The sequence below is a fragment of the Anopheles merus genome, chromosome 3L (genome assembly GCF_017562075.2).
Source record: "Anopheles merus strain MAF chromosome 3L, AmerM5.1, whole genome shotgun sequence".
Taxonomy (NCBI): domain Eukaryota; kingdom Metazoa; phylum Arthropoda; class Insecta; order Diptera; family Culicidae; genus Anopheles; species Anopheles merus.
Window position 1 is genome coordinate 14850391 of NC_054085.1, and position 25727 is coordinate 14876117.

Genomic DNA, 25727 nt, shown 5'->3' on the forward strand with positions numbered 1-25727 from the left:
GTCTATATGTCGTTCGCCATCGTTAACGCACACAAACACACCATGCAATTATGGTGTATCAGTATTGTTGCTTCATATTTACTACTATTCGTTTCGTTAACACCTACGTCAAGCAGTCATAGAAGTCAACAAACAAATGTAACCATAAGATTCGTGGAATATAGTTAAAGTTTCTTTCCCACAGTCAAGTTCTTCTAATTTGTCTACAAAGTGTTGTGTACACTGACCCAAATACACCCGATACAAATTATTCTAATTTTAGCAGAAATGCATTCAATCGTAAGCATACAAAGTTATGTTACTGTTAACAATCCATTACCCGTAATGAAACATTAATAAACAATAAACAATTAGTTCGAAACATTAAAACCACTTGCCTGTTTCGTCTTCTCATTATTTACAGTAAAGAAAGCGCGCCCGGGCGGGGTTCATTTTCATTTAACTTGAAATAATATTTCAAATACTGAATATACATATATTTGTCACTGTTTCAAATCGGCATCGAAAAAGGTGGCTTTTTATGTCGCATTCGTTCTTACTATAAATCACCAAAAGTACAATAACAGAATTAAAAAGCTACCGTAAAAAAATAATGATCGAATACGTATGTATACTTCTTAAGTTGCGTTCGTACAAAATGGGGCTAATTTTTGCCTTTTCTCTTACTATCTTGTTAAAAATATGATATTATGACGCGATTTGGCTGGCCGGTTATGTTATGTGATAGTTGCGCGCTTACACGGGTACTCTACGAATGTATTGTATATACGGCGATTGAGATTGAAGCCTTTTGTTTGTCTATTGTTTGCTCCGTGTCACAGATAACACTTCTGCTTTTTAAAAAAAAGATTGCAACCGATTCAACTTAACACACAGCTGTTCTTCTAATGGTATGTGGCATAAATTTTAAATATTGTTTATATGTACCTTTTTGAATTAATGTGATTGCACGTATATTTGATTATTTTGAGTAGCTGTTTCTCCTTTAGCTTTCTTTTTCGCTTCATGATTCGTCGTTATGATTCGTCCATGTTTCGTTCTTGTTTGACTATTGGTTACACCGTCCTAATACTTAAATCACATCAGATTGTGTGATACACTTGAAAGGAAGAAACATAAGAACAGAATCGTCTATACCATACCATCCCGTCCTCTTAGCCCCTAACAACTACCCATCTAGAGCTCGATTTAATCTCATACATACCATTTCCCATGGTGCACCACCTCCTAAACAACACATCACATTCGTTTGCTCGTCGTCGCTCGTTCGTACATTAAAAATTTACTCCCCTACACTACTAAGCACCGTGTCCACACACACACACACATACACACTGGTTATGGTAAAACCAAAACTAACACAAAAATCGTTTCGTTCATTCACTCCGTACCCTTCATCACTCGTTCTTTTCGCGCAACCTTCGTGCGCCTTCATTTCCATGGTGTGGTGCTCCTTTCTACTATGTTCATCTAAATAGGACTACGTGTTTTTGTTTTATTACATTTCAGTTCGTTTGAGTGGCAGCATCGGAACTATTTGGATGTGTTTCCACCGTTCCATCTTCGCAGTAGTACAGCGCAATGTACCATTTTGCATTCCTTCGCATTCGTTTCGGGCCGTTTTCTAATGCGCTCAAAAGATTGGAGCGATAAACGTGCTCTAATTAAACCGTAGAATAGACAAACAAAAAATCTAACATTACTTTACTCCCTCATTCTCACGCAATGGTAACACACGGTGGCGAATTGGTCATTTGCCTACCCAAACGTACACAACGAAGAGCTGTTGATGCCACTCAATAAAAACGATTAACCTACACCTCCCCCACTCCTGCAGAACATTCCTGTGAATAATTAAGGCATTAACAAAGTACAAACGAAACAAATTAAATAACTACGAGAGTATTTTTGTAACGTGCAATGTTAAATTCTAACTAAAACCATTTAAAACTCTTGCCATATCGTTCCGTTTTCTCGTATTTTTTTCACAAGAGATTCACCGTGACTTTACTATCTTTGCCTTACTGCACTAGTTCTTGCATGGGTAAAACTATGTTTGATGGATGTTCTTTATCGCTTATAGCACTTTTTTAAACACAAATACGAGCTAAATGACGATGAAAATGTACATAACAAGCTACAGCAAATGGTGCATGCATACAACATGGAGAGCTTAGCGCACAAGCGCGTATGCATCTAACAATTAACTAGCAAAATATATCACTAAAACCTTCAGATATAGAGAGAGAGAGAGATGTAATGAAATCAACCATCAACAAAGAGCTGACAAAATGGTTAAAACGCGCTGGCGACGTTTATTACTAACATGAGCAGCATGCAAACGCTTGGACGCGTGAAAGAGAAAACAATCTTTCACTGGTTGTGATTCAGCTTTAGATTTTTTTTACATATAAGCAACTCAACATATATCCCTAGTAACTTCAATGCAGAATTCCGGCTTCTTTCCGGCTGTATCTATTGCACCAACTTATTCTGTAAGCACCTACTGTAGTAACCAAACAGTGATTATTTCTTATCGAGCGATATTATGCTTTCAAAATCTACTTTAGCTTTTAACTCGCACTGTACGAAAATACTTCGTAAAATGCCTTTACTATGCCTATCTCTGTATTAATGTGTGTGTGTTTTTTTATGCATCGGTGGAAAGCTTTTTGATTTATATTTAGCTCGTTTTAAAAATCTATCACATCCGGACGGGAATATGATATAAAAGTGGACATACAAATTTAATACGTTTAAAAACTAATTGAAATCTTGCACCAAACTAATTGTTTGACAATTAAAACGTACAGCAATGAAATCCTGATCTGATGCGCTGTATAAGCGAAGCTTATTTGTATGTTTGTGTGTTTGCAAGCATTTTCCACTTTTACGGACATTTGGACTACAAGCAGTACACGCCAGCAAACGTGTGGGTATATGTTTGCATGCTACCGTTGACTATTGTTTTGGACAGTTTCAGAATGTTGTCTCTTTGTTGCTTTGCTTCTATCACCTACCAAGAATCGCCTTCCCCCAGGCTAAACTATTTACCAGTACAACTGAATTCTAATACACGTGTAGAATGAGCGTATAGAGGGGGGGTAGAGTAGCAAGCGGAATACGATGCGATGATTTGAAAATTACACCTCCAAACCGTGTAAACTCGTTAGTCTCGTAAGTTATCCAGTCGGTTCCCCATTGGCTCAAAGGCGCATCTCCCATCAGCTTGTTAACGCAGTTCTCTCTCGTTCCTCGGTCCTCAGTTGATATAATCGTCACCGTCCAGATCCTCGCTCGATTCCGTCGATGTCAACGTCCAGCGGTTGTCGCTACAACTCTCCGGCTGTTCCCCGAGCGTCTGGTTGTATGCGCCACGCAAGTTCACGTTACTGCTATTGCCAACATTACCTTGATACAAACGGCCTCCTGCAGCTATGTTTCCGACGCCACTGTGGTAGGACTGCGATCTCAACACGGAGCTGAAACATAGGCACAATAATTGGATAAATAATGGAGCTTAAATTTGTTTGTTATTACAACTACACAACTGCACAAGGTTCATTCTAGTTCTTTTCTCGAAAAAAATGTGATTTAAATACAATTTCACACGAAGCCAAATTATCGAATGTTCCCCAAAACCTGTTTTGCCCAAAAACCACAACAAACACCATTGGAAAAGGTACCATTGTTCGTCTATCAATCAGCTGATGGTTGAAAGATGCTTGAATGGAGGAATGTTTGTCTTATGATATGATTTTTAAGATAAAATCACATCATTTCGTGAGGTTACAACTTATCACAATCGTTTATAGACTCATGGTCAAGGAAAACGTGACCAGACGAGCGGCGAAAGAGATTGATCGTGTCTTTGACTATATTTTACAACATTTACGACCCCCCCGTAATAATTTATTACACTACGGCAGATACGATTGTGCGTTCACCGAGCGAGATAAGAGTTGATCGATACAGCAGTTCAATAGAATGTAAGCAAACGTCCGGTTCCATCGATGTGGGACTTGATTTAAGCATTACCCCAACAATACAAAACGAGCAGTAAACAAAACCACAATATCTGTGAAAAGCACACACCCAATTACCGAAAAAGGCTAATTTGCTTGCATTGCAGTGCGAGTGAAGGAAGAGTTGTGGGAAGTGAAACGATAAAGTCAGGATCTATTCCTTTCCCAGAAAGTTTAGGAACTAAAATTACTCAAACGTTACATAGAGCTTTACAACGAATAGAGGAAACATCACGACTTATCAGGTTCGTGGACGATATAGCTACAAAGGTTTTTGAAAGGAGGAAAGATAAGACGTACAGAAAAAGAGAGCAGAAGAACAGAGACAGTAGTGTGTTTGGTGTGAGGAAAGCAAAAGCGTAGCAAACCTTTCACTCGATTTACTTTGCCGTTCCGAATGCAGTTGAGATTGCTGCTGCTGCTGTTGTTGAGCGGCAAGCTGCCGTCTGGATTCCTCCTGCTGTTTCTTCTTGCCCTCCAGCGCGGCTTTCATCGGATCGTAGCTCGCGCGCCTTCGCCACATCTCCAGCTCCTGCTCTTTCGCCACCTTGACGGCTGAAATGGAATGCAAAGCAAAAATGTTAGCAAACAGGCACATACATACACCGTCGTACAAGCAAAGAGGCTTCTTCTTTCTATCGCTTTTCGCCGCTCGCGTTCACTTACGATCCTTCTTTGCGGCACCGCCCGTACCGCCCGTGCCACCGGCGCTCGACTTGCTGGCCGCACTGCTGGCCGACTTGACGCTGCGGGCGCTCATGCGCGTCGGATCGGTTCGGCTCATCGCTGACGAGACGGACGCACTGCTCGGGCTCTTCCGCACGCCCTCCTGGTTCCGCAGCAGATAGCTCTTCGATTCGTCCTTCTTCAGGAAGTTGGCCGCATTGGAGGATTTGTATTTCGAGATATCGAGATACTTCGGCTGCACCTTACCGCCGGCACCGACCGCCGACGAGGCGGTCGAGTTGATCGACTGGGTGGAGTGCTGCTGTCCTTTGCCGCCGAGTAGCATCTCCCGCCCGGTTGCAGATTTGCGCATGTTCAGATCCTGCTTCATTCGATTCAGGCTCGAATCGCGCGGCATCGAGGCTCGATCCCTGCCGAGCCCACCGACACCACGCATCTGTACCGCACGTCGCGGCAGTTCGGGCGTATTGGGGCAGGCCGCAGCACCACCGACGGCTTGCTTCGCACCACCACCAGTTGCTCCTCCGCCGCCACCACCACCACCCGCCAGCTTCTTGTTCTGTTCCATCCGCATCAGGAACGTTTTGTTGTAGCGCGTGTTGGTGAGCGGTTCCTTCTCCAATCTGCCCCCATTCACGTCGAGATCTTCATCGTCCAGATCGTCCACCGGATCCTCCTCGTCCGACAGCGAGTTGGAAGAGTATCCATCCTGCTGCCGGCCTGCCCCCCGCATCTGTAAACCATCGTCGTCGCCGTCGTTGATGTACAGCATCAGCTCGTCCGGATAGTTCGGATCCATCACGAGCTGGTGCCGGTGGTGCGGTGGCTGCACCGTATGGTGATGATACTGCTGCGGCTGAACCCCGCTATCCGACACGCCGGCAGCCATCTTCTTGAAGCTGGTGCTGCTGGCCGACTTCTGTATTCTTGAGCCACCGCTGGAGACCGTCCGCCCATTGACACCGGTAAGTCCGCCCGCCTTCGCCGACATGGTCGGGGTCGCCGGTTTCAGCGGCTTCACCGAGAATGAACTTGAGCGCTTTATGGGTGATGTAAGATGCTGCTGCTGCTGTTGCTGCTGTGATTGGGGTTGTATTTTCTGTACACGATTCACGGCGACCGACTTCTGGTTGGCCCCGATCGCTTGTTTGGCACCGGTGGAAGTTTGCAAATGCTGCTGCTGAACACTGCCGGGCGTTTTCCGCGGGCCAAGAGACATCGCCCTCGGCCGGGGCATCACACTGTCCGCCATCAGTGCCGCCTGCCTTCGCTTCAGCTCCATCTCCTCCTCATCCTCCTCCTCCTCCTCCTCCTCATCGTCAATGTCCTCCTCGAACTCTTCCTCATCGTAGTCCCTGCAGTCGTCCGGATCTTCCAAATCATCCACCACACCACCGTCGGCATTGAGCAGCTCACCGCCACCATTCCCACCGTAGTACCCCGTAACAGCCGAATGATCAAACTGTTGGAAGCATTTCACCGGCTTTGGCGGCAGCGAAGACATCACACCTTCGTACGAGTTGTGCCGCGTATGATGGCGCTTGGTGAAATCTAGCTTCGGGCTGGTGGTCGTGGTGTTGGTGTTCAGGCTGCGGGTCATGTGCCCCGTTCCGGTACCACCACCATTGGGCAGGTAGCCGGCCGTCGGAGAGGACAGTGAATCCGCCCCACCATCCAGCGAATGGTTGCGCTTGTGCCCGTGCCCACCGCCAACGTTCTGGTGCAGCTGATGATGATGCAAGTTGCTGCGCTGGTGAGCGTGATGATGGGAAGGTGAGTACAGCGGTGAGCCCATGTCCGCGTAGTTGTTACTGTGCAGCCCCGGGGAATGAATGGGCGAGTGTAGCGAGTTCATCGGTGACACCTTCGGGGACATCTTGCGCGAGGCCGGGCTGAGCGGGCTGGACGAGTGATGGGAGGAGCTGTTGCGCAGCGAATTGCGCCGCTGCAGGTTTTGCAATGTCGAAATTGCGGCGGCCGTTTTCTGCAGATACATCTCCGTTTCGTTACCGGAAAGATCCTACAAAAGAGGGAAGGAGGAAAGAAAGGCACAGAAAGGGAGAGTGTAAATTAAACAGCTTCAAATTTGTTTGTTTTAGTTCATCCATCCAACAGTTGTGAAAGAGAGACGTCATTTAAGCCTCATCCAATACATTCGATCATGCTCCCGTTCTACCCAAGGTTAGCGCTGGCGGGGAACTAACCTAACGTATACAACCAGCTGTGACTGCATTCTATCACACATTTGCCAGCCAGTGGTTCGGAGAAGAACTGTGCGCTATAAATAACTCCACACTACTGAAACTACCGTAGCGAACTAAACCCCGTCAACCGGTGGCCTAGACATACTGACGATGGCACAGCACCGTCCTCTCACCACGCTGGCACCGAAATCATCAACATTAGGCGTCAACATTAAGTCCCTGGTAAGAATAAACACACAAAAATACACACTCGTACGACCACCGTTGCTTCACCACGGAAGCATTCTTCGCCACTTTTGGGTGGGATAAATCTTCTCATTTACCATTCACCACAGGCTGACTCTACAGGCTGCTGCTGCGACTCATCCACCTCCAGCTGGCATCTCTTCTTACATGAACGTATGCTAACGAAATGGTATACGAGCGGGATGGGCATCATCGCACCGTTCCTTCACACCACAAACCAACCATTGCGGACACCTCCTCTGCTGACTGCTACTGCCAAATAAATGCCAAAAGCATCTCCCCTTGCGCCCTACGACTACGGGTTTTTGATTCTCATCATTCTGTTCGCTTTGGGTCATATGCTGAATATTGCAGGTGCCGACAGCAACTCGTTCCGTTTCGGAAATTCAATCTCACTACAATAATGTGCAGGGGAAGAGTTGTTTGTCCGGCTGCCGAACTCCAGTGCGAACAAATTAGAACAAGCCACGTAGTTGTTATTATGTTTGGCAGCCTGAACTTGCTTGTTTTTCCCCAAAGGTTATTTCTTGAAATATTAACATCAAGAGAACCGCACAACCAAGGAGAAGCAATTAAAATTATTAACCTTCAAGCTGTCAGTGTCCACCATTTGGCTGAACGATCGGATGTCCTCCTGCTACTATCTACTGCTGGTTTCGAATAAATTTACCCTTTTTTATATTTAGAACGTTTGAAGGTTTTCAAACCGATTCAAATGTCAAATGGCCTGGGGTCTGCTGAATAAAACAAAATCAAACTACACGAAACCCCAAACACGACCGTGATGACTGTGAGGAACTAAAGTTCTGCCGTTGTTTGCAATTAAGTGGATGCATCAATTATAGATTTATGCCATAAATATTCACATCCCATGGTTTTGACATTGAACTCCGTCGTGTGTACGATATTCTTCATAAATTTCGTCTTAAAGCATTTAAAAAAACCCTCCCCATACATGGAATATATCCTCCAGAGAAAAGGTTAGAGTATCATTTCCTTGCAGCATCCCCCGAACTCAGCAGAATAATAATTTATTCCATCGGAAATCAACGCCACCACAAACAAAACCCCACTTATGACACATCTTGGTTCTCCCACGACGATCCGTAGTTCCATTTATGGCGTTTTCGATGAGGGCTGAGGGCAGTGCGATTTATTGAATTTACATGAACTCTCCATTATCACCTTCTACCACCACGTCTGGAGCATGGCAGGGCACCCCGTCGTAAACAGCCTTCAAAATCTGTCATCATTAATGAGAGACCATCCCTTATCCCGGCGCTGCAACAAGTACTACACACTCATGTGAAGAGACAACTTTAAGGTCGCGTTCGGTGCTGTGTAAACGCTCGTGTATGGGCTGTCCTTGACATTTCGAATCCCGTGAAACCTCCTCATGCCACTAATCATTGAATTTCTGTCCCTTCGAGCGCGATAGCGCACACACACACGGAGAGCAGTCCCCAGAGACACTTTGATCATTGGTTTTGTGGCCTTCGATGGATGGACAGTCCTTTATTGCAAGAGACGAGGTGCTTCATCTTTAAATCTTTAATTTCACAAGCTTCATCACGAAGAGTTATGAACATTTATTCCGTAAAGAGGTACGTTTTTGCATACTCCATAAATCCAAATGATACAGCGAAGTAGTTGTATCGTTTACACCACCCTCGCATATTTATTTACATAGTGCTAATGTGCCAGTGGCACGCAGAACACCACTGCCAAACCTTCCATATAAAGGTGAGAACCAGCCGGCCGCCAAATAAGGCAAAAAGGCTACCAGGAAGAAGCCGGAATCCACATTCATACAGCCAAAAAGCGAAGCTCAGCGTTCATTAGCGTCTCATTTATTAGTGGAATAGTTTTACGAGAAAACCTGGAGCCTACCACCATCACCTCGTGGCATAGCACGCACTAACAGCACTTCGGCATGCTAAAATGCCCTTCATTCGGCGCAATCTTTCGGTTGAAGGTCTTTTGTTCCCTCCGCTGCTGGTATGCTGCTTCCGTGCCATGAGCGATGCGCTTCCGCGCTAGATGCAAAAGTACCATTCCGCATTTATCTACCGTGCAAAATATTTAAAGCATTTTCTAACGAAGGTGTTGTATTCACTTTCGTTTTTGCATTTCGATGCCCCAGCATCGAGCATGATTTTTTTTACATACTTAAACATCTCACATCCCTTTTTGGCCCTCAGATTTGCCTTGACATTCACAGAATTCACTTAAAAGTTTAACATCTTCCCACAAAGCCACAACAAGTTCCGGGACCAAGTTGCTGGTGGTACTGCTGCTAATCGTTTATAATTGGACACCGCCGCCAACAATGCATTCATCGTAAAGCGGTTTTGAGGAATATTGTGGCGGCGGCGGCGCGCTAGTTTAATTAGCATTTAATTTGCCCAGCTCTTTTTTCCGGAGTTCCATTTAACACCACGTTCGTTCATCAGCTATCATCCGGTTGTGTTAATTTTTACATCATTCTGTTATTCCTTTTCTATCGTATTTCACGTTATTCGAATTATTGTGATTTCATTTGAATGTTTTGAGCTACTTGTGTTAAATAGGAATCTACTTATTAAGTTGCTAAGTTCCCCCGCCGAATAAGGCACACAAAAATACAATGCGTGTTGTAGCCGTGGGAAAGCATAATTATAACTTGTCGCACATTGAGTAACCTCTGATTGAATGAGTACAATTAGTAGGATTGAAATGTAAACAAGAAGCTAGACAAAACGATAGTCATAAGGTCTTATCTACTATCCTCATTTCGAATCAAAACCGATCGCTGAAGACTAATTACACACTACGGTAGAGCCTTTAATTGGAAAAAAACTAGTACATTAATCGAATCGTCTACACGCCAATTGGTGATCGTCTAGCAAATAATCGATCGTGTATGACGAGCCGATTGAAATGAGCAAAATTGACTAGACCTAAAGCAATTCAAGCGCAAAATTTTGGTGCAACCGTTGCAATTAAAGCTGCAATTCAATGCGAACTCAGCGGTCCAATTGTCATACCAGGAAATAAACATTTGCTGGACTTTAAGGCTTTTATACAACTCTTTTTAGAATAGCGACCATTTTCACTTCCTTTTAGAAGCAGGCATGTAGGACAAACGTACAGAAAAGCACGTACACTCTCTGCCCAACCAAAGGCACGTGAATGGTCTTTGATTTGAACAGTCTATCACTCTCGCGTGCAGCTCGAAAAACACTGATAAGGAGAGCCCGGCCGTACGTTCAAAGCAAACAAATCTAGCGACACAATACGCTACGACTCCCGACCGTGGCACATTGTAATACGTTTCCTTTAACGCTGTGTGTTTCGCCAAACATTTAAATTATCTCTTTCACTCGTCTGACTCATTCCCCAAAGGGTGAATTATGGAAAATTTGCAGAAGCGATTGCAAAATTATGTCATTGAATAAAAGACGGATCAAGACGGAACAAAGCCCAAGCCATACAGAGACTCATCTTGACCGTTGGACATCTATTTTGCAGATAAGACACTGAAACAGCGCTGAACAAAAGTCATCAATGACTCATTCTGGTCACGCTGCATTCAAATCGGTTCCTTGTATGGGAACTTTTTGCTTTACCTTTCCTGCCCTTCATCCCCATTATGCGACTCTCTCGACAGCACAGCGAGAGAGCAATCATTGTACGGTTGGATCAATGCTCGTCGTGTGCTGGTTCACTCAGCTGAAGCGGGACACTTGGTCATTAAGTAAGCACACAACATAAATCAATGTGCCATGAAACGACACCCACGAGGGAGTCGGCGCTGTTATTGTCCGGCAGCGATCGTCTAGATATCGTCTGGATTTGTTTCACCGTTTGTTAGTAGTTTATCTCCTCTCGGCAATTCTCTCGGCTTCTAGCAAGCTTATGCAAAGTAACTGTCAGGCTCTATAAACTTCAAGAGTTTAGCGATCGGCGACAAACAACAAGCCTGTCGCCTAGAGACTGTCGTAAATGTACATTTTTTGAAGTTCTTCATTAGTGTAACCGTATCCAGGAGATCGTGTTTCGAGTTTAAACAAAAAAACGAGATAAAGTTTGCGTGGGCAGTTTTATCACTTAATAACTTTTAAATTTTCCACAAAATTCGACATCTTAATGGTCATTCAAACGATCATCAAAGTAAATTGGGTGGGTGGGGGGGGGGGGGGTAAAAACATCACATAATACATAAGCAATTAAAGCAGCGAGTGAAAGCGGGCAGGTTTGATAATATAAGAGCGAGTTTGATAAACAAACCATTAAGTAACTATTTGCTCAAAAACACCAAACGAAACGAGCGAAAGCATAACCGCTCCCGACCGCTCCCATTTGACACGCGTGCGGGTGGTGCCGCGTTCGATTACATCAATCATAAAAGTTAACTCACTTTCACTGATTTGTTTGGCAGCAGCAGTAGGAGATTGGAACAAATCCCCGTGCCCGCCCGATGCAACGAGATACACACGGTATCTTGAGCTTACCACTAGTAGCAAAGCAATATCGGCTTCCTCGATCGGCTGCTCTCTTCAACCCCACTCTCCCATTCACCATTGCAATCTTCCCCCAAACCTTCACCATTTTTCACTACTTTTTCACTCTGCTTCTACCTCCCCCGCTGGTTGCTGGTTGTGAACACTTGTTGAATAATTCAAGCGTAGCTGTTGCTTTTTATCACTTCGATGCATCGAAAATTAAAACATCAAACCGACGACCCGTAAGAGCAACGGCGAAGATCCGGCCACTCGTCCGGATACACCGGCACACACCGCCGCCGCCATGGAAAACGCACACACACGTCTTGCGCAAATGCGTCTCTGTGCACAATTAATACGATGCGCATGCAACCATGACGCACCCGTTACGACGATATATGGAGCACACAAAGCGTATGCGCTAAAGGTACAGTACTGTTCCGATTTTATGTCTTCTTCTTTTTTTTGTTCACTCCCTATCACGCCAAAATTCAATTTGCTTTCTGATTTAATCCGTCCCGAGATGATAGATAACGGCTGGGAGTGGTTCGGCATTCTTTGTTAAGGGATGATGCTCTTGCTTACCCGGCTAGAATGAGCTAATTTATATTGCTTTACTACTGCAGTTCAATCGAGCAGTCCCGTGGAGTAGTGGTAAGTGCTCGTGCTCGCATACTGCAGGTCGTATGTTCAATACTTCTCTCAACCAGTTATCGCTTGAGCTATTATGAGGTAATCGTTTTCCGTAATGTAATTTTTCTATGATTGGGATCTATCAACATTGTAATGAAAAAAGATAAGTCCGTTCTGAACAATCTTCTTCTTCTAAAAATTACACATTTAGCGTGCATTGCATTAAACGGAAACGGGACTGTGTGTTGAAATGTAAAGCAGAAAATGAAAATACGTGAAAATGGTTTCCGTTCGTCTTTTATGAGCTTTAATGGTGAGGTAAGATCCGGTACAACCAGCGGTGGTGACTTTGTCCAATCGTCACTACTACTCTCAAGCTCACGCCATCATTCAGGGAAACCATTTTTCACTTTTACTAACACTAACCCCTTTACTACTGAAATGCTTTATTGCAACATACCGAAGGAAACCATCACACGATCAACACTACCAAATGAGCGGACGAACTATTTTTACGATCCTTGTGCCCTACGGATACAGCACATCGACCACCTTAACTGTGTGTAACCAACCAAATGTAAAAAAAAGTTCCCCTCACTACACTAAACACAGCCCGCCCCACATCCCGCCTCCTCTCACGCCAAGATTGATCGTGATCTTGATTTTCACGATCATGGACCGTGTCACTGGTGGTGGTGAAGACGCTTTTTTGCTGTCGCTATTTATAGGAACATACTGTAACGCCACTGGAACGAGGCACGAATACGGTTGGCACGAACAATTTAAAACCACAAAAAGTGGAGATAAAAATGATACATTTTCCTGCTGCGCATAAAATTGCAGTGAAAAGTATTCCATCCAAACGCTGTGCAGAATATTCAATCCGCAAGCATCAAAATAACATTTGCAAACATTGTTGAATGTAGGCTGTTAGCTTCCCCCCCTTTTCCAAACCGTCTTTCTTTGCCACGGTTTAACATTTCACCCACAATTCTGATCATCAAACGTTTGCTCGCCATAAAACCAATTTTATGGACTTGATCCAGGTCACGCGCATCTCTTTTGCGTGTGTGTGTGTGTGTTTACCAGTTTCGATCGTAAATGTCACGACTGTTGACAACCTTCTTAAAGCTTGTAACGATTGCTGTCCACGGATGCGGTTGAATGCCACCGGAATTACTGCCGGCGAGAAGAAAAACACAACGCACATATGCAACTCTCTTTCCACTTCGGAAGGGCAAATCTTGCGCACCAAAGGGAAATGCACCGTTAAGCATCCAATCCAACGTTTCTCCGGCAGCAGCAGCAGTACCGGATCGTTCAAATGCCTTTAAATGGACGTGCTTCGCGTAAAAGGGAATAACTGTTGGGGGGGAAATCAGCACCGGCAAATCAAATAAACCGAGCCTGATTTCCTCTCTCTCCCACGGGTACGAGACTGCTCAGAACATTTCATCTCGTTGCTTTTTTTTATAAGCACAGCTGTTTCTATCTACCAACCGACCCGGTGTGGTCAGTGCGCGCACCGTTGACCCCTTTGCCATACGGTACCACACAGCCAAATTATTTACAAACCCACCCACATGTACCATACCATGCGGGTTAAACATTTAATTCTATCATCTACCTTAACCGCTTACCAACATGCATACAAACTTACACATACACACCCTCCACTCTTCTATTAAATTGGAGCACACCTAAACCGCAAACGAACGGTAAAATCGCGCCGGTAAACACATCAACAAATACGGCGTGTAACCAAACAGGTCGAACCGAGGAAAAGAGGGGAATGTGCCTCGAGCGTTAGTTTTTTTCCACCGACACACGTATAATGTCTTCGTGCGCATTCGCTTACATAGCTGCCTTTTTTGAAGCAGAAATTTTGATGAGCTTCGAAAAAATAACAACACAAAATTAACAATGCTAAAACATTACACACACAAAAAAACGAGACATACACGAATGTTTGGCTTGGAGGAGAAATGATGGATAAACAAAACTTCAAGATCAAGATGGCACACACAAGATGAAGCCGAAATTATGATGACGAGATGTCGTGAGTTCCCCACACACAGTTCCCCGACAGACAGAAAAATAAAAACCAACAAATTTCGAGCTTCAGATGAGCTCACAACATGAATAATGCATTTTCTTTCTCGGATGCAGCGGAGTTGGCGGCGATGGTTGTGTTGTGATAGCTGGAGGAAGAGTTTAACTTTCCTTTCGTTACAAAAAAAAACATTGCTTCTCTGCCACATCATTTTGCCCGTGGTACACCCCGCACCGCCACCACATCGAGGCATGATAATGCTGGCGAAATGATTAATTTGCCCCAACAAGCACAGAAAGCCGGGCCCACGGTGATGTAGATTTTATCTAGATAAGCATTAGTTTTGTTCCATAAACGAGGTTGTTTATAAAGCGGGTTTTAATTATTTTAAAGAAGGCATCAAAAACAGAGCTCAGAAAGAGTGGCTCTTTCCTCAACTAATATTTCATTATCTACCAATCTTTTCATGATAAAAGTAGTAATCCTTGATAAAGGGAGGACAATCGTTTACTTCTTTTGTTTACCCCGTCCTCTCTTCATCTAATTGGACCTTATTATCCCTTAATAAACAGTTATTAAAAACTTTAACGGCTAGGATCAATCCAGATTAGAACCTATGACCTTTAGGGTGGCAAGCCTGCATCATATCCACACGACCATGGGAGCGCATAGCAACAGGACGCGTTATTTTCCTAATTAATCATCAAGCACCCATTCTCTCTACTCTTCACTGTATTAACATTTCCTTCCAGCTAGCTAACAAGCCCTTTCGCAAACATCTATATAAATTCGTCGTTTTTTGTCGTTGTGCGTCAATCATACCACACCTGCCTCGGGCTTTATTGCACTCAAAGCAAGGTAACAGCAATGGTTGGGAGAAAAATTAACGACCAAAGCTGCTCCCAGAAACAGAAATCGATGAAGTAAAGGCAGGGCAACAGCAGCCACCACACACTGCCCCACACGTGCCGTTACTCTTTCGGTCCGACATTTTGTACAACAAATTCCTATACGAACCTCACCCAGTCGCTGATGGGGATGAGTAAATAAAGAATGAACAAGGGAGTTGTTCACCCGCAAGTCAGATTACGACCAACAACCGCGCATGGAGATTGATAAGCACCGTCCGCACCGTACAGGAGGAAATTGGAAAGACAATACCAAATATTTATCAAGGTGAAGGTCTGCTAGGAAAACAGGTTAGAATGTAGCGGGCGGTACTCGTCACATCCGGTACAAACTCCTGTTGTATTTAAAAGCCTCGGGAAGAACGTTGCTGCTGCTGATGGCATGATAATCAAATAACAATCTAATACCGACTGCAAAACCGCAGCCGAACAAGGGACCACAACCGCTGGAAGCAGGTCGGTCGTCACGAACTGGAAATGCAAACCCCGACAAACAGACCGCACCGGCAACCAGATGGCCTTGTCGCTACGCGATCATCCGATCGCGTTGAGCAGCATGTAGCTAGCTGCTACATTGAAAAGTGAACAAGTTTTTCTCGCCGTTACTAATTAATTTCATTTTGTGGGCAAAATTTTACCATTCCGGTACTGTCCAACCTTCTCCCGCTTCTTAATTCCTTTGCAATGTATTTTAAAAACAATAAGTAAACTAAAACAAACACTAACGGCGTTCCACTTTCCACAAGCACTGGAAGAAACCACCGAACCACTTTCCACCTCGCTTCCTGCCACCAGACAATTAGTTTCGATTTTTTATTCAATTCCAACTGAAAGAGAAACTTGCCCACCAAACCCAATCCAAACCCCAAACCCCCCTGCAGGAGGATGAGTGTGCTGCACAAAGCTTGTTGAAAGTTGGGAAACGATCTAGCAGTGCAAAACCAAAAAAACGAAAGAAAAGCAGAAAACCGATCGATGGGACGAAATCGAAACTGAAAATCGATTCAGATGAGGAAGCAACACAGCGCCAGGCCTCCAATGGAAAACTCCACCACACCCGACCGATTGCAATAGATCCAACACGATACATCAATGGGTCCATATCTTGGGAGAAATGGAGTTCACGTATGACGTTAGACGCAGCACGGTTATGAGTGAACCATCATCTCGATCTAACGAAACATTGTAGCTATATTTGACTTTCAGCCACCTACCAGATGGGACGAGCCGATGTATTGGTGTGTCGTGGGACAAATATAGCTTCTAGAGTCTGTACAAGATCGTGATCTACGATCACGTGGTCAGGATCGCCAGATCTTTTAGTTTACAACGCACAACAAACAAAGCGTTTGTAACAGAAGCAAACCTCCAAAACCGATACACACAGCACATACAACTGTGCAACTGTCAGTTATTATAGAGCAAATGCGATCATAAATGCCTACTACCGTTAACCTACCGAAAGTGCCACAATGCTTTACACAAGTGTCTATTTCAACCTTTGCAACCTGTCTTTCCTGTCCGGTTCAGTAATAAAAAAAAACCAATCTCGTGACATAGGAATGTGTTCATTTCCCTCCTAGCAAACCAACGCAGCTTCATCGTGGACGTGATCATCATTCCGCCAAACCGATCATTACGGCGGTTTGCTCAAGTGTGTGAAAATAAATCCGTGTGCGCGCACAACAGCCTTAAGGTTAAGTAGCATGTGCACTAAGCGCTCGCGCACAGAGATTTCACGTGTGCGTGAGTCGTGTGTACGTTTTTTTTGTGCCGTAAAATATGTGTAGCCGTTGGGGGGTAAGTAAGGAGGTCTGTTATGATCTGATAGGCGAAGAAAAACACAAACACACATCACACGACCGTTTTCAAGCCAAGCGCGATGAACTATTCGCTAATTGTAGTATTAAAAACGGCGAAATGGTATTTTTGCCCCTCAATTCCCCTTCCCGTGCTCGGACGGAGGATCGCGAGGCGAAGAAATCCATCGGAGAAAGTTGCACCCTCCTTCTACCTTGTGCCATCAGGGAGGAAGTGCAAGGGGGAGTAGGCGGTTGTCCGGACGAAATTGGATTGAATTTTGTGTGTTTTTCCTTCACATCTTGCGGATTTATTAGATGTAGGTTTTTCTTGTTTGTGGTCGGTTTGATTTGTTTTTGATTCGCAAACCTTTCCTCGCCTCAAGGGTGTTTTGCATCGGCTTCATCTTTCGTCGTTTCATATTTGGAGCCACCGCCTGCGTCCAATATTTATTGATGCTCACCAGACACGGCCCGTCCTTCGGGAGCTTTATGAAGCGAAGAAAACATGCTTCAAGTTAGAGCAAAATTCATCATCCGGCAAAGGTGCGAACATTTGTTGTTCAGCTTCCATCATAAATTGGCAGACCGTGTTTTGCACTTTTGCTTGCGTATTTTTTGCATATTTATACCGTACCCGATCATTACGCCGCACTGAACGAGCAAATAGGCAATGAGTGTGGTTGTGTTAAATGTATGCTGTTTTGACTAAAGTTTCTCTTCCAAAGGATGGTTTATTCAAATTCAAAACGCTCTTCTGAACCAATTGAGCACTTGTTGAATTTCATGCGTTCATGTTAAACATGAACTATTATCGAATAAAAAAACCAGAAAAAAACATGGAATCTTTTCTCCGCAATGTTTTCCCACGATCAAGCACAAACAAAATGGAACGGAAAACAACACGCCGATAAAAAAACGTGGTGTGTAATGGTTTGGTAATGTATTTGATGAAATTTGTTAGAAATATAAAAAACCACATCATGTGGAAATCGAACCGATGAACCTATTTTCCTCATTTTTATTGATCCATTCGCAGTCGATTGTGCAATTCAAACTAATGTTGTGCGCCAATTTAAATTATTATAATGTCCAACAAACCAAAGGAGAGTATAATTATTAATGGCAGTTATTAACGGTAACAGTTTTAAGGCCTAGGAATGGGTGTAGAAAAATGTTAACAATTTAAGTTGAAATCATCTTCGGTTTCCTATGAATGACTTCATATTTTGCATAGGAATCACCTACAAAACAAAAATAAGACACAACACGATGACCTCACACCCGCTGGCATTACAGATTACCGTCCGTTTCTCCCACAATACGTTTCAGGGTGGCCCAGCATGCCGCCACCGGGCATTGAAAATTCACATTCCATCAGCAACATCAAAAGCGTGAATCTGCCAGTGGTTAAAACATGGAAAGCCGCTAATAAAACCAGCGAAAACTGCACCGAAAAAAAGCAACGAATCGCAAACCGTGCCATCCGGTGGCGCGAAGGAGGACAAACCTAAACGATAGCTTTAAGCCATAATTGGCCATCGTCGCCAATGTCGATCTGCCGGGCGCAGCTCATTTTGGCCGACTGACACAAAGGGAATGGAATTAAATCGAGGCGAACAAAAAAAACACAGTTCGTCACCTTGAACGTCACACGTCCTCCCACACACACAAAAACACTGGGGAGGGGGGGGCTCGAGGAATGCACAGTCACCCCATAATGTGGTGGTGGTTGCACGACCCCGTATGGCTATAGAGAAAGAGAGTGAGACATGACGGCGGCAACAGTGGGAATTTATCGCACGGATTATGGATTACAGAGTTTGTATTGACGCGATACAAATCGAAAAGCAAATTTATTTCCTTTGCTGCGGCAACAAACCGAATTCGAACAGCTTGAACGCAGAGCAAAAGCCGTCTCCCCAATGAGATCAATAAGACAATGTTGATAACACATATCGTGTGCATGATAACACACAGACAACAAGGTTCAGCGTGAAATAAAGATTTACAGTACAGTCAGTGCTCGTGTTACGTGGTTAATGCGAACCAGCGTACTTCAGCGTAACTCGATTGGAGTAAATATTAGTTATAGCATATTAATAATAAAAACGGTAATTTGGTCATTTGCGCGTCGAAAAATTGCTCAACGTATTATCCAATTTGAAAAATCGCCTTAACGCGATTAAGTTTAACGAATTAGTTGTACAAATCTAATCAGACACATTGGACGATAATCACAGCATCTTCTCGGTACAAAGCGAATGATTCATTCGCACCATGACCTCTATTGGCTATTACATTGGAGCTTCCGCAAGCTTCCCTATGACCCTATAGCAACAGTGAGGGTCTAACATACGACAAGCAGTTAGTTCGAATCTCATCTCGCGTATCATCAGTTAATCGTAAAATCATATCGATCGTTTGCGTTTGCGCGATGGTTTTAGCTGCTTTTGTTTTACGGACCTGTCTAGTGGTGGGAGCTCGGAATCGGACCTATCCGATTGCGTTTCCGTGTTCGGAATCAATTCCGGAGTCGATTCCGATGCTAGAATCGATTCCGATTCCGAAGTGGACTCCGGAGCCGATTCCAGAGTTGACTCCGGAGCCGATTCCAGAGTTGACTCCGGAGCCGATTCCGGAGTTGACTCCAGAGCCGATTCTTGAGTCGGCTCCGGAATCGATTACACGATCAGAATCGGCTCCAGAGTCAGAATTGACCTGGGAATCGGAATTTGCCCCGATAACGGAATCATAATTGACTCTAGAATTAGAATTAGCTACGGAATGTGAATTATTTCTTGAATTGCAAAAAGAAGTTTTAGAAGCGAAATCAGTCCGGGAATCTCTATGAAAATGGATCTTTTACAAGTACTTTTTAATATTTTTTGCAATTATCAACACGTAGTATGATTGGACCCAAACGCCTATTTTTAAGGCGATGCCGAAACTGACTCCGTTTGGAAGCCGATTCTAATTTAGGAGCCAATTCCAATTCGAGAGTCGATTTCGATTCCGGAACCGATTCCGATTCCGGAGTCGATTCTGGCACCGATTCCGATTCCGGAGCCAATTCCGAAATCAATTATGGAACCGACTCCGGAACCAATTCCGGGGTCGATTCCAATTCCGGAGCCGATACCGGAATCGTTTCCGAAACCTGATCCCATACCTACTATCCGGAATCGACTCCAGAAAACTGCGGAGCTAGCCGGAATCGATTCCGACAAAAAACTTCATTTTTCCCATCACTAGACCTGTCTGAAGGCTATTCAAATATCAATAATAATCGATCAAAGCCGCTGAACTAAAAAATAACAGATTTAAATAAGATCGTATCTTAAAGGAATAATTGAAAAAGTGTTTTGTTCAACGCCAAAAAACCAAGTACAGCAGATTTTAATACAATTCAATTTATAGAGATGAGACTTTGAATCGATTTTATACAGAAAATACACTGTAAAAACCATGAATATGATGACTTCTGTCTATCATTAGTCATCTTTACCTCATAAAAGTCATTAACACGTTGAAGATACACAAATATCAAAGATATTTTCCTGCACAATTTGCGTCAGGCAATCTCCACAAACCACGTACGAAACATACTTCAGTGAAGATGACAATCTTCTTTCCCTCCGAAGCTTTTGACACCTCTCATCCCCATTCCCGATCGATCATCACTTCACACACCCGCACCTGTATATATCGGTGTACACGGGGTACGGCCCAAGGTGAGTTCACCGTGTGGTGAGGCATGAGTCACTAACTACCAACCTCCTCCTCTGTCGGTATCGCAAAACAGATCCAACAACCACCTTCCTCCAACCAAACCAAGTTGGGCATATGAAATCCATTCGAAACCGTAAAAGCAGCACACAACACCAACCTCCCCGAACCAGGATATAGTATTTCACCACCACTCACGGTGTTCCGTTTCTACCTTCTCTCTCCCCCTGTGTTTTCACCCTGTGTCTAGCTGCATGAAAAAGTAAAACGGGGCCACCGAATTATGACTTCATGATTTCACCTGTCCATGAAAACCCCGCACGGTGTTGTGTGAGTGTGTGTGTTTGCTAGTACGTTAACCAGGTCTATCGGTGCCATATTGAGAGAGGAAGAGCGTTAGTCGCCAGCCGATAAACTTACCGAATTGCTTCCCTGCAGGCTGCGATTGCGGCTGACACTCCGGGCCCGCCCGATCGATCCAATCGGGGACGGGATCTTGCTCGGGCTCATGGGCGGCTTCGAGGCGGCCGACGGTGTCACGGGCGACGGATGCTGATTGTGACCGTACCGGCGCATGGAACCGCGCGAACCGGTGCGGGCAAACTCGTTCATACCGTACGGTAGCGGTTCCCGGAACGGGTCCTCCTCCGGCGAGGTCGTCGCAAGCAGCTGCTGAAGCTGCTGTTGCTGCTGCTGGTGCTGCTGCTGCGCACGGAACACGAGCGGATCACTGCCACCGCCGCCGGTCGAATGTTGTCCGCCGCGCACCACCCCCCGGTAGTGCTGCCGGTGGTCCAGATTGTCGCCGAACTCTTCGTACCGCTTCGCCTCGTAGTAATCGCTCTTGGTCAGATCGATGTCGAAATCGTACCCGAACTGATTGCTTCGGCTGCGCCTGGTGGTTGCTGCGCCCAGCTCCTCCCCCTCGCTGCCCTCACCCCCGTAGCTGCGGGTCATTGAGCCGGCCGCAGTACCGTACGCGGTCGTGGCCAGCGGCGGATCGTGCGGATGCACCTTCGGGCTGGTCGTTTTCGAGTACTCGCGCGCATTCTTCGCCCACTCCTGGATCCAGTCTTTCTTCGTCGCGACCGAGGTCAGGGCCGCCACGTCGGACGGTGTTTTCCGCCGGCCGCCGACCGGGCTGGCGTCTCCCTTCTTCGCGGCCTGCAAGCGCTGGTGGGCACCGCCGCCTTGGTGGTGGTGTGCCTTCTCCGAGTCGGTGTAGCAGTTCAGTATCTTCCGCTCCTCGTCCGGTGGGTGGACGTCCTTTCCCTTCGACCTTTCCGCCCCGCCATCGTCCCCGCACTCCGCTCTGGTGGCGTGTATGTTCAGCTTCGCCACACCCTGCACGTACTCCGAGCTGTCAATGTGCGATTTGGTTAAGCTGTTGCGCCGTCTCTGTCCGCCCGGCACTGCATTACCACCGCCGCCCTCGAGCAGCGTCGGCTTCACGCTCAGAATGCCGCTCGTCGTCACGGAGGTAAAGGTGCCCTGGTCCGGTGAGTCCAGTTCCGGCGCGGTCAGCCCGATCGATTCCATTCCCTTCCTCGATGAGCCGCCGCCGCCGCCGCTGCTGCCGCCCGTTTTATGCGTAATGTTTTTCATCCTCGATTTAAGCTTCTCGATGTAGGACTGTTTGCTTTTGGTGCGCTCCCCGGTGCCACCGCCCGTCCCCTTGGGCGCCGCCGGCTCGTGAAAGTAGGAAACTTCCAGTATGTTGTGCTTGCGGCTTTCCGGCGCGACCCCCTCCACCTGCTTGCCGCTGCTCGTCGTGCGCTCGAGATCAATCACCTCCAGCTCCTCCCGAAAGTCGGTGGGCCGTACGGGCGTCGGCTGCACCACCGGCACGGGATCGACCACCTCCGGCGGCAGGGCCGCCACGTGCCCAGCCGGCCCGATACGGTCAATGTTCATGCGCTCCTTCTGCTCCTCGGTGTAGTTCGCCCCGTCGATCGTGTACGTGCCCGCCTCGCTCACATCGTCGTCTTCCTCCTCCCCGTCCACTCCGTCGCCGCGCGACTTGCGGAAGTTTTCCAGCGGCGCCTCCAGACACGGAATGCCCCCGTGACACGAGCCCAGACTTTCCACCGTAAACTCCGAGCTGGAGTACGAGTAGTCCTTCCCCTCCAGCCCACCTCCCACCTGTTGCTGCTGCTGCTCGAGGGCCAACGCAAGGGTGGCCGATTTCGGGGCGAATCGGCTGGCGGCATTGTTGGACCGTCCGGTCGGCTGCGCTGCCTTCGCCCCTCCTCCCATCTCGCTCATGCTTGTCCGGGGGCTCCAGCTGTGCCGCTTGGTGGCGGAACCGTCCCCCCGCCCGACCGTGCGCTGCGTCTTCTCGCGCAGCTTCACCGCCACCGGCCGGCCCGTCACATCGTCGATCACCACCATCTGGTCCGGGGCGTCCGTCGTTTGCTGGGGCTGTTTGTTGTTGCGCCGGGGCAGATTCACGCTGCCCGGTGCCCGCGCGCCCTGCTGCACCCGGCCCGACCCGGCCGGCGAGTTCGAGCAGGACTCGAGCTTCGACAGCGATACGCCCCGCTTGTGGCGCGCCTGGAACCGTTCCAGCATCTTTTCGTGCCGCTGCGCGTCGACCGGTTTCTTCCCGTCGCCAAAGTCGATCGTGAACGCGAACGCATTCCGCACCGAGTCCGCAACGAGTGCGCCGTTCTGTTCGGCCGCGTTGTCGACCATCGGCTTACCGCCGCTCGGCTCTTCGCTAGCGCTACGGCCCGCTTTGAGCATTTCGTGCAGGGAAAAGCTTTTCGCCACGGTCGCCGCTGGCCGCTCGAACCCGGCCGTACCGGGACCACCGGCAGCTTCCGGCGAGCTGTCGCTTTTCTTCGAGTTTTCCGGCGTACAGTCCGTCTTCTCCTGCTGGTGGTCCGGATCGTTCGGGCTGGTCGGTGTTGTTGTGTCCGATTTGACCGCGGACGCGCCATCCGCCGTCCGGTTGCTTTCGGGCGGGGAGGCGGTGCTGGACTGCAGATTGCTCCCCGCTCCGATATTGCACTGCATTTCGCCGAACGGATCCATACTTTTGTTTGCACCCTAAATTTGGAAACAGAAACTTATGGTCGCCCCTGCCCGTTTGGCTGCTTCTTGTTTGGGTTGCTTTGATTGCTTGTGCCGTTTGACAGATTAGAATTTTAACCTCTACTTTTTACTCTCTCGCTCTCCCTCTCTCTCTTTAGTGCTGTCTGCTCGCCGATAGAGCAGCTGATGTCATGTTTTCTTAATCGCTTGCTCGCGCACACTCCGCGACACAACATTCCAACGCTCCGTTGTACATCTTTCCCCCCCAGTCGTGTTGGTGATGATGATACGGCGGCACTCCTGCTATTCTATTCAGAAGCATCCACAGACACACCTGCCAGTCTACAGTGTTGCACCAAGATGACCCCTTTGTTTGAGCGGTTCTTTGGGGAGGACGGCTTTTTTGGCTTGTTTCTAAAACCCGGCACTATCCCAACGGCTCGTTTGTTGCACCCAACAACACACACACACACACGCATGCACAGGAAGTACAATTTCGAGGTTATTGCTCCATCACATTTCAGACGCCTTTATTAAACGCTGCAGCGGCGCACCACTCTCCTCACACACAGCTAAATATTGCAATCACCCTCTGGACGGTGTGGTTTTTGGCACACGTCACTCCCGTTTTTACATCCTTTTTTATTGCCTGCTTGCACCGGGATGCACTCTACACGCCCCTTTCACTTCACACACACACACGCGCGTTGGCGCACACATACACCTACACACAAAGGATGCTTTGTATCCGCAAAACGACGACTAGCAACTGGACTGGCAATTTGCACGCGTGTAGGATTTAGTTGTAGTAGGCAACAGCAGATCGGCCACACACTCACACATGCATTGCGGTACAGCTATTTTATTTAGGCGGAGCAGCACCGGATCGGTTGAAACGGAAGTGTTTCATTTCTGCCGCACGCAACTATCGTCATAGTTACCCGTAGAACCACTCGAAACACTGCCGCACACACTCACACGCGCGCACGGACTGGTGTATGAAGTACGCAACTATGTATACTTTTTTTTTGTTACATCTCCTTTGCTTTGCTCACAAATAGGAATTCATTTTCCTAACAAACTACTGAGAGGATTTGGTGACACTTGACTGCACATGGTCGTACGCTGCGCTGTGCTTCAATGTGCACAACATGCATTTACTCCTCCTTGCCACCCCACAGGTGGAAGCGATATTTTAAGCCGAATTTGTAAAGGACACTATTAATACGACCGCCTGCAAGGGCAGCGACACTTGTGCGCCTGGCGGCACCACTACACAATCACACAGCACAGGCACAAACAAAACACTTGCAGGCCGTGCACACGACGGTACACTGGCAGACGGTACACCACACCACCGTCGTGCTTCGTGACGCACCGTCGATTGTTCCACGGTCGTCGCAACTGGAGGACTACTATTCTGGGGGCCTGTTAGTGATCCGCACGATCGCGAGTGGTCCGCCTTTTCGCTCGCGGGACGCAACAAATGTTTTCTGCACCCTCGCACCAAGAAGCACCACGACGGAACGCAACGGCACGGAATCTGTGGGGTGTTGAGTGTGATTCTTTTTTTTTCCTGTGTGTGTTTGCAGTTTTTGGGGCGCGAGTCCGTACCCAGGCGGCGCTTGATCAGACGGACCCGTTTAGGGATGGGTTTATTATGTACAATGTAGCAGGTTTTCAAACCTGTTGTTTGAAATTCATATATTATGTACAAAATTCATTTTTTTTCGACAAATTTTACAATGGGTTCCAAAATCCTCACTGTAACTAGATTTTTTGGCAAAAACAGTCCCTCGTTAACACCTTAATAGCGGCTGGTAGCTTTATTGTGAAATTCGTAACTCCTGGGTATTTGCTCTTGCCTTAACCAGTGACACATGTCAACTGGTTCGCTTGAAAAAAAATATTTTGATTTCAATT

At 46.6% G+C, this 25727-nt stretch overlaps 1 protein-coding gene across 4 annotated transcripts; it reads right to left on the reverse strand.

Annotated features, from left to right (window-relative positions):
- Window positions 1–891: 891 nt before the first annotated feature.
- Window positions 892–25377, reverse strand: LOC121598223. 4 transcript variants are annotated; one of them, XR_006005536.1, is made up of 6 exons: window positions 21189–25376; window positions 4692–6732; window positions 4394–4580; window positions 3412–3482; window positions 1205–1660; window positions 892–1099 (listed from the first exon to the last, which is right to left on the reverse strand). XR_006005536.1 is itself a non-coding variant. In XM_041924773.1 (5 exons), exons 1-5 carry the CDS (start codon window positions 23802–23804, stop codon window positions 1506–1508), a joined length of 5070 nt encoding a protein of 1689 aa, XP_041780707.1. In that variant the 5' UTR covers window positions 23805–25376; the 3' UTR covers window positions 892–1505. The 4 variants fall into 4 exon arrangements, 2 of the variants coding, with proteins under 2 accessions (XP_041780707.1, XP_041780708.1); XM_041924773.1 differs by having other exon boundaries at window positions 892–1660; XR_006005537.1 differs by lacking the exon at window positions 892–1099 and having other exon boundaries at window positions 1641–1660; window positions 4410–4580; window positions 21189–25377.
- Between the last annotated feature and the right edge of the window lie 350 nt (window positions 25378–25727).

Coding starts and splice junctions, on each gene's coding strand:
- LOC121598223 (XM_041924773.1), bottom strand. CDS start 23,804: ATGGATCCGTTCGGCGAAATGCAGTGCAATATCGGAGCGGGGAGCAAT. Junction 6,733..21,188: donor GCCTGCAGGGAAGCAATTCG/GTAAGTTTATCG, acceptor CCTCTTTTGTAG/GATCTTTCCGGTAACGAAAC. Junction 3,483..4,393: donor CAAAGTAAATCGAGTGAAAG/GTTTGCTACGCT, acceptor CCTATGTTTCAG/CTCCGTGTTGAGATCGCAGT.